General features: G+C 29.4%; 1 protein-coding gene across 1 annotated transcript; it reads right to left on the bottom strand.

The window, feature by feature from the left end:
* Window positions 1-577: 577 nt before the first annotated feature.
* LOC114175584 (beta-glucosidase 46-like) lies at window positions 578-10,365 on the bottom strand. The gene is made up of 16 exons (XM_028060339.1): window positions 9,651-10,365; window positions 9,335-9,560; window positions 9,038-9,260; window positions 8,749-8,962; window positions 3,668-3,862; window positions 3,458-3,524; window positions 3,292-3,350; window positions 2,949-3,024; window positions 2,767-2,841; window positions 2,589-2,676; window positions 2,244-2,496; window positions 1,983-2,098; window positions 1,539-1,794; window positions 1,362-1,464; window positions 1,185-1,293; window positions 578-1,064 (listed from the first exon to the last, which is right to left on the bottom strand). Exons 1-16 carry the CDS (start codon window positions 10,149-10,151, stop codon window positions 812-814), a joined length of 2,814 nt encoding a protein of 937 aa, XP_027916140.1. The 5' UTR covers window positions 10,152-10,365; the 3' UTR covers window positions 578-811.
* Between the last annotated feature and the right edge of the window lie 4,847 nt (window positions 10,366-15,212).

Raw genomic sequence — 15,212 nt, forward strand, 5'->3', positions numbered from 1 at the left:
GTTTCTGTATTTAAAAATTGAGATTTCATCACGATTTTCACACAAATAGACTATTTAAATTGAGACTATTATCTTGAACCGATTCAGAATCTTAATGGAATAGATACTGCATCTGATTATCCAATTAGAAGAAATAAGTTATGAACCGATAAAAATGTTTAAAAAGTTATGCGTTTATTATATACATATGGATATACGAGATAAATATAATGATAATATTTACATTGTTAGAAATTTAAGTGTAAGTTTAAGTCTTATATCGATTAGAAATGAGAAAATAAAGTACCATATAAGGATCAAGACTCATAAACCCATTACCTTAAAATCTTGGGTTGAGAGTGATATCTATGCATTATGTGGTTGAATTCAGGTTTCATTGGTGTTTGTTCTCCCCCTAAAACCAAGTTAAGAATTTAAAGAAGGACATCTAACGTCACAAGTAGCAGTAAAAGATACCGTTATTCAATTATAGTATGTTAAGAATATTTTTTGACAACTTTATTGTATACAGTGATAGATATTTTATGTGATTTATAATTCTTCTTGGATATTAAAGCATGTAAAGTAGCAAGCAGAATGATGAAAGTATTATTTTATGACTATTCAACCATGATGCTTTGCTTATTTACTGTATGCAATTTATATCTTTCTGAATTTATCACATGCTAGCCTTGTATGTAGCTAAATTTCAAACTGGAGCAATCACTTGATAGCTCAGAACGCACCTCGTACTGATACCAATCAAATACATTTTTTTGTTTTTTATACAATAGGGTAGAACAAGGAAAAGAGTGTAATACTTGTCTAATAACTACTGCTGTATTGGGTACGATGTAGTTGTATTATTCTCTTCCCCTGTTTTTCTGAGAATGCTTCTTTGTTTTGTGTTGTCTGCCATATACTTTTCAATGAAAAACTTGTACCAACTTGCTGATAGTTTTGGTGTTCTCTTCAGTGTGGCAAAATCGACGTGGTAAAGTCCAAATCTTACTGAAAACCCATAGATCCATTCAAAGTTATCCAGCAAGGACCAAACAAAGTAACCTCTCACATCTGCTCCTTCCCTGCTCACATGACCAAAACAGCAATACTCACGTATTTTACTTGTGTACAAGGTCAAGTGTAAAACATAACAAGAATGCGATGATTTATTTGTTTCTTTTTATATCAAAATATCACTCTACCTTATTGCTGCCATTACATTATCCAAGTGACCAGACATGAACTCTATTCTCTTATGATCATTCAGATATTCTTTCTCAGTAACATTTGGATCAGACAAAGTAGCATATCCTACAAAAGTTTGGGTGGTTAGAAACACTCGGAGACTTTAATATAAGGTGTTAACATGCCTTGCTTACCATTTTCCACAATGAACATGGGAGTGTTGTTATATCTGTCTTTTAGATACATAAGCATTTTCTTCATGCCTTGTGGGTGAACATTGAGCCATTCAAATGGAGTCTACATAACAATAGAGGTTTCAGAAGAATCAGCAAGGTTTCGATGAAGATCATAAAAAAGGGTGAAGTACTTACAAGCTCTCCAATTGGGACACCATTTTTTAGTGCAGTTTGCTCATATAAGCCCTCTGTTCTGGAGACTCCTCTCCCATGTCCACACACAGATGATATGCAATCTCGGACATAATAACTTGCGTAGTGGTTGATGCCGATAAAATCCAGTCCTCTCCTCAGTTTTACTTTGTCATTACTGGAAAATTTAGGTAAGAGGGTTCCTAGAATTATCTCCATCTCTTTTGGGTACTTACCGAATAAGATTGGATCCAAGATCCTGCAATAGAATAGTTGAATACTTATTTTCTATATGTTAACTGTGAACAATATTACTGTTGTTGATTCAAATGTACTGAAAATTATAAATATCTGTTCCAATCTATCATAGTGCCTAACTATAACCTATTATATCAATATCTAACTGCCTTTAACATTGGTATTCTGCAGTAAACAAGGAAGTTTTACCAATTAATGCTGAATGATTGCGCCCTTTCGGTTGCCAACTTATCTGCTGTGGAATTGCTTAATGGCTCAAAGGAATCACAATGTAAGACTATTCCAATTTTTCCGCCTTGCTCATTCTGGATATGCCATCAACAATACTACAATTAACAATACTACAATAGAGAAAGTTTATAATGTTTTGCACGACTGTTTCGTGCTATTTCCATTTTGATTTGTAGTATAACCAGCATTTTTCATAATGTGATGTTGTAGTGAAATTACCTGGTATTTGTTTCGATAAAGATCAACTGCAGATGCATGTGATAGGATCATATTATGGGCAACCACAAAGGGTTCTTTCTCTGAATCTCCCCCGCTACAATTTCCAAATTTGCCAGAGCAGCGACATGGTGGAAATGTACCTTCGCGGTAAGCAATTGGGATTAGATAATTTGGCTCATTGAAAGTCACCCAGTACTTGACTCTGTCACCAAAGGACTTAAAACAGATATCTGCAAAGAATTGAAAATCTTCCCTGCAAATATCAAATTATGTTTAGTATCATTATCCAGTTTTTTCAAGTCAAAATCAAACACAAAAAAAGGGAGAAGTGGCTGCTTTGCTTACTGTGATTGGGGACTTAGCCAAGCTCCGTATCTGTCCTCAAGTTCTTGAGGGATGTCAAAGTGAAACAATGTTACAAACGGTTGGATACCTGCGAGTTGCACAGTTGAGAACAGATAAAGATCAAAGAAATAGAAACTGTGTCTGGAAAACCAATAGCATAGGAAAATTGAAATGAAACCTTTGAGTAGCAACGCATCTATAAGTCTGTTATAGTAGTTGATACCCGCCATGTTAACTTCTCCAAATCTACCTTCTGTTCACAATCATTACAAATTCTGCTTGTGAATTGACCATCGTATACAGGTATTTAGTGTCTTTTAAGGTAATATCAGACAGATTTTGTTAAAACAAGAATCGTACGTGGTAGAATTCTTGCCCATGATATTGAAAACCGGTAGCTGTTCACTTTTATAGCTTCCATTAGATCAATATCCTCCTGTTTTCATTACAAATTGAAATTGGGAACATCTATTACTCAAACAAATTTAATGCCATTTTCTTCCTTTGGTATCTAACAAAACTTTTACCAAACAGTTACTTCTTTTTTTCTTCCAAAATGATACAGACACTAGGGTTATAAGTTTGATGTTTGGGGACTACCAATTTTACATCAATCACAAATATGTCATAGTAGATGCAAACTCCGTATATAGAAATAGGTAAGATTTATGAACATGATCTATAGAACTGAACAGAAACTTACCTGATACCGGTGGTATTGATCAACGGCAACGTCGCCATTACTTCCATCATCTATACTACCTGCAGTACATTGAGTTGCGAAAATTGAAGTTTGAACAATGTGTAAAAATTAAGAAAATCAGAACTGGAATACGAAAACTGGCTTTTGAGGCTGTTGGTCTGGTCACCTGCTATGTGAGAGAAGACATCCCAGTTGCTCAACCCTTTGCCGTCACTAGAGTAAGCCCCTTCATACTATGAAGAATATTAAATTGATAATGTTTAGAATAGTTGAGTTAAGTTCTTAGGGGTATTCCGAAATTTGATTAATGGGGTCATTAATATGGCAATAGTGATTGGTGAAAACTCAAGAACTAAACATGAAGATGATGGCAAACCTGGTAGGAAGAAGAAGCAGTGCCAAAAAGAAACGGTGGAGATGGATCTAATCCCAGTGAAATTGGCAACAGAGAGCACATGAACAGGAACAACCTTATCTCCATAACCAATCTTTCCTCAAATGCACAAAAACCCCATTGCATTGTCTTCCTAATTTGCCAACTTTCTTCTTCAATCTCAATAATGTCAACAATTCAATTTTTCATGTGCTATAAAAAGATCTTCACAACTGCCAAAGTAACAAAACATAGTACTTACCAACCAAATGATAAATTTAGTGAATGATTATCAAAAAACGATTATTTTACAATAATTAGTGAATACTACCAACCACTCCCAACTACTCATGTCTCCTACTTATCATAAATCTTTCAAGATTAGGTGGATGGTGACATTGAAAGAAAATAATATGATTTATTTTACTTGTAATTCTATAGTAAGCAGTGGTTAGTATAATTTTTACTCATTTTAATTAAAAGAAATATTGTTCAAAAGGGTTCAAATAAACTACCTTTGAGCATGAATTATATTTTAGGAGACATTTGAACTATATAACCACATCTTCAAGCAAAATTTCAGTTTTTAACTTGCTGTATAAATGATGAAATGAGGTAATTTTATATCAAGTTTTTTTTTTTTTTTGAATGTGTTTTAACATTTGTTTTGTCAGCATTAAAATAAGTTAAAGTAGTCAGTACGATAAAGAATCGATGTCACCATCGTCTTTGTTACTATTAATATTAATAATAATAATAATTATTATTATTAATCTATAATAATATATAATATAATAATCTATAACCATAATGCATAATAATATATAAAGATGATTCTTATTTTTGTCCATATTTCAAAATATTAATTTTACTCTTTAAAATATAATTTTTTATTAAATTTTTGAAATAAATTATTGAAAATTAACCGTTACTTTTACAAGTTCTTTATAAAATAGTCTATCTCTGCTTCTTCTCTTTTTTTCTATTTATCAACAGTTATTCTCTCATCTTTTCTGATATATTTTACTTTATTTTTAATAAATATTTTTATTTTATATATTAACTTAATAAAATTACATTATCCACCTAATAATATAATATCATGCATATTTAAAAAATGCGTACACACATGCGCTGTCGCGCCTGAGCGTACACTAGTTATATATAAAGAGAATTCATTCTTTTGTATCCACATTTCATAATTCCAATTCTACCTTTTATAATATAGTTATTTGTTAAAATTTTAAAAATTAATAGTTACTTCTACATGTTTTCTATAAAATGGTCTATCTTTTTCTCCTTCTTTCTTTCAAATTCATAAACCGTTACTTTCTCGTCTTTTTTCCGTTTATTATACTGTTTTTTAGTAAATATAAATTTATTTTGTATATTAATTTAATAATATTATAATATTATCACTTACTAATATAATATCATACATATTTAAAAAATACATACACACAGATGCGATAGCGCATATATTTACACTAATAATATATAAAGAGAATTCACTCGTTTCCATCCACATTTCATTTTTCAATTTTATTCTTAATTATTATTTTATAAATATTTGTCTTTAACTGTTATTCTAAAATCTTCTTTTTATTTTTAACAGTTATTCTATTTAACAACTATTTTAAAATTAATTATATTTCGAAAGTAAATATTATTGATTTTAACTTAAATTTTTGTGGAAATTAAAATATATGAACACATATACATGATATTTATATAATAACAATTTTTTTCTTAAATTTTCATATTAAAAAATTGTATATCCAACATGAAACATTTGGTACCATTATGTTTTTCTGTTGTAATTTTTTGTTTTTTATAAAAAATATTATTTTACTAATATTTAGAACATTAACAAAGATATGTATGAATATAGATACCCGTTATCCTATACAAAAGAAAATTATATGAAAATTTTGTAGTAATTAGATAAGCTTTTACTAATCAAGCTCGCAACTACCACATAAGTCATCCATATATTAACTCAAGAGAAAGAGACTTCATGTCCCTATATATTTTAAACAATATATTAATAAAAATGGTTGCATAAAAAAATATTTTAAAACTAAATTTATTTTTACTATACAAATTATAGGTACTATGCTCTCCATCCCTTTCCAGTGTCATTTAAGAGAAAAATATAGTACATTTTCTTGATTTTAATCGAATTCATTCTCTTCGAATTTTACATCATAATAAATGAATGATGTAAATTAATTAAAAATTAAGATAAAGTTAAGAATAGTAAAAGAATAATTAAGATTGTCTCAAATACTGAACATAACAATTAAATAGGAACAAAATTTGTACCACTGACACTTAAAAAGCACCAGAAGGAATACTATATACAAATTATTTAAAATGACATCCGGTATTATAGGAAATAAACAAAAGAACTCATCAATTATACTTTGAAAACCAGATGAAATGATTATTTGAAATTCGATGACTTGGACCTCAAAGAATGTAGTTTGAAATCCTCTCGTGACAGCTTCTTAAACTACACTTCACTCACTGTTTAGCCTGCTCAAATAATCAACACAAACTTATTAGCTGTAGCGCAAATATGTAATTTAATATTCCTAATTTGAAAAGGTACACACTTTCATCAAGGAATAGTATAGTATAAATAATCAACATAAACAAATGGTCATTGTTATTTCATCCAAATCACTGTCAGGACATAAAATATTGGAAAGTAGCAACAGTCCTGAAATTCACTTTACAAATTACACAATGAAAGCACATTAACACTATGTTCGCATGAGGAAATTATATTGCTGAACTGAATATGAGAGAGCCCATTTTCATAGTTGAGCGTGTTTGTTTGTGATTATTTGAAGGAATATATGAGAGACGATTTGGGGATGGATGGTTTAATCTATCCCCTCAAAAGTGCGAAGATATTGCATATATTTTATACAGATTACGAAACTATCTTTGTTGTCGTTACGGTGTGTGTCTATGTGATTGTTGAGTGCATGAAGAGGAAGAAGAGGAGGTGGTTCGGGCTGTGGTGGTCGACGAAGAGGATGAAAGGGTGGCGTGGTTGCCAGCGGTGGTGGCTAGGTGGTGGCTATGGTTGGACTATGCACGTGGTGTGGTGATATGCACAGTACAACACCGGTGCTGTAGTGTTTTGAGAAGAGGATGGCACCGGTTACGTAACCGGTGCCTTGATTTATAAAGGGATGACACCGATTACGACCCCGTGTCGTTGGTTTTTTTTTTGACCTTTTTCCTGACTTTTTTTTAATATTTTTTTAACTTTATTTAACTTTAGTTTAAAATTTAATTATATAATTTTTTAAAAATTTAATTGTATAATTTTTTAAAAATTTAATTGTATAATTTTTTTTACATTCATAAAAATTTAATTTAATTTAATTTTAAAATTTTATATAATTTTAATATTTTTTTTAATTCGTATTAATTAATTATAATTATTTTTATAACATCAAATTACAAATCCATTAAGGGTATTTTGGTAACTTTCTAATTCTATCTATTTTTACAATTTATTTTATTTATCACATCAATCAAATCTTTCACTAACTTTCATACAACTTATCTCCAAATCTACTTATTTTACCCTGTAAATCCACTCAAAAAAACACAAAAATTCATCCACCCATATCTACACAAACTCATCTTCACACTCTCTCCCATATCCATCATCTCAAAGGAACACACTCTAAGTGTGTTTGGTTTGGCAGCAAAACCCAAATTTATTTTGTATCGCTAAGATATTTGGTAAAATTTTGTTATATTTCGTTGAAATATAAATGTAGGTTATTTTCGAAACAAAACTATACAATTAGTATTATTTAAAAAAAATTAATTTTTCTAATTATAATCCAAATAAACTTTAAGAATAAGAGTCTAAATTTTTTATTGAATTTTTTATACTGTATATATTATATTAATATTTTTTAAAAATTAATATATTTTAAATTTTCAAAATTAGAGCATAAATACATTTTAATAAAAATAATTTTTTAATAAACAATTTTTTGACAAAGTTAACTAAGTTACTAAACAAAGTAGACATGTCAAAGTTAGCCAATTTGGTTTACACGGGTTGGCTTACCACGAGTCAGGTTGAAAATGAGTGAATCAAATCCGGCTCACTTTATGGTGAGTCAGAAATTTTGCAACCCAGTTTAACCCAGCACGGATTGGTGGGTTAAGTGGGTTGGTTCACCAACCCACATAAAAAAATTATTTATGTATTTATTTTTAAGTAATCAAATATTTAAATAAATTTTTAAGCAACCCATGATATGACAATCACAGTAAAATCAAGAATCTATATTTTCAACATGCTCACCACCAATATATGATGAATTGTTTCTAAAAAAGTGTTCATATAGTCCAAGAAAATATAGCTAATATTACACATTTTCTGTCATGCTATTCAACAAAATATAAATAAAAGACTACACATTTTTCTCATACTAATTTAGAAAAAAATTGTTTATAAGACAGTTGTTTGAATAGCTTACTAGTTAAAGATTAAAGTATCAACATATATAACTTGAAAATCAAATTAATTAAATATTTGAACTATTCAAATATTATTGAACAACATTCTAACATTTAAAAATATGAAATTGTGAATATATATAATTAGTAGTAATAAATAATTATTAAAAAAATTAAAAGAATTGTAAAAAAATGTTGGTGGGTTAAGTGAGTTGAGTTGGATTCAACACACTTTTGAAAAAATTAAATTTTTCTCAACCCAATCCGACTTGAACCCGTAGTGACCCGGGTTGGCTCACGAGTTGAAACTCATTTTGACATCTCTAAAACAGAATAATTTTTTACTTTTTCTGTAAAAATTACAAAAAATAAAATAATAAATTTTAATATTTCTTTCAACAAAAATGGTTATTTATCAAAATATCGTTTCTCATATTTTAAAGACTTTATTAAAAAAATCAGAACACGAAAACTCGTCGTACGAGTTTAAATCTCGAAAGATATAAAAATCTTCATCACTGCTTTTGATTAGTCTCGAAGTGTAAGGAAACAGAAATAAGAGAATAAGAGAAACGAAAATGTACCTGTGAATAGAGGAAGGTACCAAGAATTGCAATGGCAGCACCAAGAGCATTGACGGGGTGAATTGGTGTGTGGAAGATAAGGATTGAAGAGACAATAACCGAAATCCTCTTCATCGTGTTCCCTATGCTAAATGTTAAGGGTGAAATCTGATCCAGGGACATGTAAGATACTTGGTTGTACAAATGGTAAAACACACTCTGAGCAGCCACCCACCTATAAAAATTAAAACCCTAAATCTAAAATTACACTTCCACAATAACTTGAAGAGATAAAAGATAGTAAAATTACCACACAAAATTGGGACCAATCTGAGACAAGGCTTTTTGCCAGCCTGCAGCCCATAACTCTGGGCCCTCCACAGCAATGGCCAAAGGTGTGAGAATGAAGAGAGATAACATGGAAAGACAAGCATAGTAATTCATTCCACTAACACGCATCCCTTTCATTCCCTTCTTCGAGAATATATTCCGAAACACAAAGGCCAAATTCGATATCATAGCGCCCAGAAATCCTGAAACATGATTGCAGATTCAACATCTTCATCTTATCAAAACTTAGTCACCATTATTCAGTAAATAGTTTTACCAATCATGTTGAAATTGAGCTCTGTCACAGCAGCGAGTGCGCAACCTCCTATAATCGGAAGCAGTGAAAGGTAAACCTGCACAGGGAATGCTTCCCCTAGCAAGAACCTTGATACCAGAACACTGAAAGCAGGTTCTCCACTCTTGATGATGTGCGTGAATGAAACTGCAACTTTGGACATACTCACAGTAGCTGCAACATGCCCAATGGTGTGTGCCACAGCAACCTATCAGTAAATAACTCCATAAGTATATCCAAACTTCAAATCTTGCTGTGAAAAAAAGAAAAACAATGAAATGAAAATGAAAATGATTACAGGAAAAAGGGCCTTCCAGAACTCCAGATCAACATTGGGAACTTCGGCAACCCTTGTGGCCCATGAGATTAACATCAAGAGAGAGCCAGCAGCAAGGGAGAGAGTGGAAACAAGCCAGGGGTAAGGAAAGGCGTTCAGAACCTTCTTGTTGTATATGTTGAAGACCACATTCAAAGCCCACCACGTCGCAAAATACAAACCGATTTTGAGTCTCTGGGTTGCTTCGATCCCTGTTTCTTCGTGGTTAAGCTCAATGTTAAGCTCCAATGGCCGCGACCTGTCTGCTTCATAGGCCTGGCACTGTGTGACCCTTGTTCTGAGTTTTGGCGACAAAGCAAAGTTGTGAGCGGATGAAACGTGAAGAGGTTTGAGGGAAGAGAGAGAGGGTTGAACGGTGTGGTTGTGGATAGAAGGGAAAGTGCAGAGTTGAGGCCTTGGCGCGTGACTTAAGGAAGCAGGGTTGGTGAGAGGCCATGCTGAGTACTTCACCAATGACATCATGATGCTTGAGTGGGTGAGTGTGTAAAACAAAAAGAGGTGAATTTGTAGGTGAGAAGAGAAGAAAGAGTGAGAGAATGTGGAAGAGTTTAACGGTTACTGCGAGGGAAGTGGCGAGGGAAAAGAGGTTGTCGAACCTTGGAGAAGTGGAGAAGAAGGAAGACAAAGAGAAGAGAAGGAGGAAGCGGGTACTCCTATCTTAGGATATCGACTACATGTTTGGTCACAACAAACATCCTTTGGAGTTTATCTAGGAAAAACCGAATAACTCAATCTAATCTAAATCTAATCGATCAAGTGTGATTAGCGATGTTTTTTCACTGCACAAGATTTTCATGCTTCATGCGACGCATGGGTTTGATACAGAGTGGATTTAAAAGTGACGGACTTTTTGTTTGCATTGGGGCGGTTTCTTGTTTCTTGTTCTAGCCATCATAAAAATGTGTTTATTAACTCCACAAACCCAAGCGCAGTCGATTTCTTAGTTTCAAAATTAGGTGAAATTGATTTTATTAGAGGTTTATTTGAATGCTTACTTTTTATTACAAAATATCAAAACTATTTTCTAACAATAATTTCAAATTTATATGTTTAAATATATATATATATATATATATATAAAAATATATATAAAGCTAAATTATAAATAATTATTGAATGATTAATATTTTATTTCTAATAATTTTATTTTAATTATTTAATTTTTACAAATAAATATTTAAATTAAATTTATTATTATTAATGAGTAAAAAAATTTAAAAAGTGGATCTCTTCCATTATGGATTTTGGATAGGGGCAACTCTTGATGAGATAATTCACCAGCTTTTTTTTTTGGTACACGTGAATGTTCCAAACAAAACCTAAATTCTGTATTTATTTTGGTAATTGTATATATAGTAAATTAGTTTCATCAATATTTTAATACATTTCTACATAAGTTTTACTCGATAACAAGAGTTTAATTCCCATACATTATTATTAGTGTAATTTTTTTATACAATTAACTAATAAAAATCTTTCATATAATTTTTAAAATAGATACTATAATAGTCAATAATGTTATTATTTGAATTATGATATAAAATTTTATATTATGAATGAATCCTAATTAAATTACAATAATACTGATTTAAAAACACATCCTATTGTGGTACTATCATACCCATTTCATTTTAAGTTAGTTCAGCTAAAATTACTAGTAATCATCATTGATTTTAAGCTCTGGATATTCTACCGAATCATCTGACCTAGCTACATGCTTTAGAACTGGGCTTTTGCTTATTCCACCCGCACAATTTCTTCACTACTCCCCTCAAATTTGTGAAATGACCATTTTACTTTTATGTAAAAGGGAATTTTAGATTAGATATTTCGGGAATTTTTTGAAAAAAAGCTTTCCAGAATTAAAAAAATAAAATAATAAATCATCAAATATTTACTTTATCATTAAAGAAATGTTTCAAGTGTAGAATTGATTTTGTATTAGAGCTACCCTCGATTGTTTGTTTGTTTGATTTTAACAGAATGACATTACTCATATGTTGTATTTATCATCTTACTCTTTAAAATCAATGGCACTGGAAAGAAATTGTTGCCAAAAACCACCAAAAAATAATCACACATATCCAAACTAAGTAATCTAATCCAATCACAGTTTTTAGACATTAATAAAAAGTTAAACTCGCATTCATGACATGAACGTGTTGTTTGGACAATAAAATTAAATGAAACCATAAAAGTAATTATGATATACTTTTAGAATATAAGTATAAAAAAATAGTAAAAAGTGATGATACATATTTATATATAACATTAACTTGTAAAAAAATATTTATGCTAGCACATAATGATTTGGAGAATCTAACCAGTGTACTGAGCCACTAATTAAGGAATAATAATTGTATTTTGATATCATCATTTTTACATTGAAAGTTGAAATAATTAAATGCAGTAATTAAAATAGTATAAATATATATAATAAATTGGAGAATGCTAACCAGTGCCCTAAGATACTGGTTAAGGAATAATAAATGTGTTTTTGTATCATTATTTTTATATTGAAAGTTGAAATAATTAAATACAGTAATTAAAATAGTATAAATGCACATAATAAATTTTATAAAGACAAAAATACCCTTTTAAATTTTTAGACAATAATTTACTGTTACAAAAAAGGACTTTAGAACTGTTAAGGTCTCTGCTAAAAAGAAGAAAAAAAATTTAATCAAGTCTCAAATTGACACTTTAATTGTTCATTTTTTGTTGTAACATTTTTAGATATTTAACACTAAATTTTTTGTTGGTTTTTCATTTTTTATAATTTCTTATGTTGTTTTTTGTTTTTAATTTGTAGATGTTTAACACTATTTTTTCTGTTGGTTTTTCTGTTAATTTAAGCTTTCTTATATTTAATTATATTTAATTTTTAGCAACATTAAAATATAGTTATTTTATTATTTAATTAGTTTTTAACTTTTATTTCTGAATATTAAATAAAATATTAAATACACATGTATAAGATTTATGGGTATTTTTGTCCTTTAAAAAAATAAAGTTGCATTAATGGTTATTAGGTCAGATTTTATTTAATTTTACACTTATCTATGTACTTTTGTGCGATCCAATGTATATTAATTATCCTTAACCAGTGCCCTTAGGGCACTGGTTAGCAAGACCCTAATAAATTTTAGGTTTAATTATGCTTTGATCCTCATTTTTTAGTCAAAATCTTAAAATGATACCCAAATTTTTAAAAGTCCCCTGTTTTGTTAAAACTTCTCACGTTTACCCTTTCCGTTAAGTCAAGGTTGACGCCGTTAGAGAGAGTGCCACGTGTCAGTTCATTGATTTTCTTATTTTTTTTTATTATTTTTTGAATTTTGAATTTTGAATTTTTTTATTTAATTTTGTTAAAAAAATAAATAAATTGTCACGTGTCAAGCTGTCATCGTGCCACGTGGCAGTGGTAGTGACACGTGTCAGTATTATGCCAGGTGTCATTTCCTTAATCTCAATTTGGTCCCTTTATTTTAATTTGTCTCAATTTAATCCCAATTTTTGTAAAAATTAGCAATTTTGTCCCTCCAAATTGAAATCAAATTTAATTTTAACATAGCTAAGTTTATTTAAAATTATGTTTCACATTCAACTTTACTTAAAATTGTTTTCAAATTTTAAATTTATATGTGTTTTATTGTTACATGAACTAGTTAATTTATGAATTTTTTTCTATTAACATTATTTTCTATTAACAACAATTAAACCATTTTAAATAAAGTTCAATGTAAAATATTAATTAAATGAACTTAATTTGGTTAAAAATATTTACTTGAAATATCAATTTTTATGGAAATATTTGTGTACATTTATATAGAAATTAAATTTGATTTCAATTTGGAGAGGGACAAAATTGCTAATTTTTACAAAAATAGGGACTAAATTGAGACAAATTAAAATAAAGGAACTAAATTAAGATTAAGAAAATGACATCTGGCATAATACTGACACGTGTCATTGTCACTGCCACGTCACTTTGTCATTGCCACGTGGCACGATGACAGTTTGACACGTGACAATTTTTTGATTTTTTAAAAAAAAATTAAAAAAAATAAAAAATAATTAAAATTCAAAAAAATAATAATAAAAAAATTCAAAAAATCGAGGAACTGACACGTGGCACTCCCTCTACCGACGTCAACCTTGACTTAACGGAAAGGGCAAACGTAGACGTTTTAACAAAAAAGATGACCATTTTGAGACTTTTAAAAATTTGGGTACCATTTTGAGATTTTGACTCCAAAATGGGACCAAAGGCATAATTAAACCTAAATTTTATAAAGACAGAAATACCTTTTTAAATTTGGAAAATGCGAACCAGTGCCCTAAGGGGCACTGGTTAAGGAATAATAAATGTGCTTTGATATCATCATTTTTATATTGAAAGCTGAAATAATTAAATACAGTAATTAAAATAATATAAATGCACATAATCAATTTTATAAAGACAAAAATACCTTTTTAAATGTGTAGACAATAACTTATTGTTACAAAACAAGATTTTGAAATTTTAAGGTCTCTACTAAAAAGAAAAAAAAATTAATTAAGTCTTAAATTGACACTTTAATTATTCCTTTTTTGTAACATTTTTAGATGTTTAACACTATTTTTTTGTTGGTTTTTCTTTTAATTTATACTTTCTTATGTTATTTTTTTTAAGTTTTAGATGTTTAACACTATTTTTTTGTTGGTTTTTTGTTAATTTAAATTTTCTTATATCTAATTTTTAGCAACATTAACATATAGTTATTTTATTATTTAATTAGTTTTTAAATTTTATTTGTGAACATTAAATAAAATATTAAATACACATGTACAATATTTATGGGTATTTTTGTCTTTTAAAGAAAATAAAGTTGTATTAATGGTTATTAGGTCAGGTTTTATTTAATATTATACTTATCTATGTACTTTTGTAGGATCCAATGTATATTAATTATCCTTAACCAGTGTCCTTAGGGCACTGGTTAGCAAGACCCTTTAATATTTTATTTATTTATGTACTTTTGTAGGATTCAATGTATATTAATTATCTTTAACGAGTGTCCTTAGGAAATTTGTTAGCAAGACCGTAATCATCTTGGTGAAACAAGACTCGAGCCATTCTTTGAAGGAAAAAGTTACTTTGACACTACTATTCCCAAATAACTACCATTTTGACACCAACTTTTTCTAATAAAATATTATTATTTAAATAAAATATTAATTTATATGAGTGTCAAGTCAAATGAGAGTATTGGTGTCAAACTAACACCGTCCATCTTTGAAATGAAAGTGTGCATTTTTTTAAACCATCAAAGGGAAACAAGTGAAATGATTGGGTTATAATAATTTCTATAGTGAGAAACATATTCCATAATTTTACATGAACAACGAACATACCACAAGAGGTGACATAAACCAGTTTCTCCCACTGAAAACCAAATTTGAAGTTGAACTGAAGCATTTCAAACTAAGGTCACCAAGACGAAGTTACAATTTTGATGATTTTTTTAAGAAATTCGTAAA

The sequence above is a fragment of the Vigna unguiculata genome, chromosome 3, assembly GCF_004118075.2.
Source record: "Vigna unguiculata cultivar IT97K-499-35 chromosome 3, ASM411807v1, whole genome shotgun sequence".
Lineage (NCBI taxonomy): Eukaryota > Viridiplantae > Streptophyta > Magnoliopsida > Fabales > Fabaceae > Vigna > Vigna unguiculata.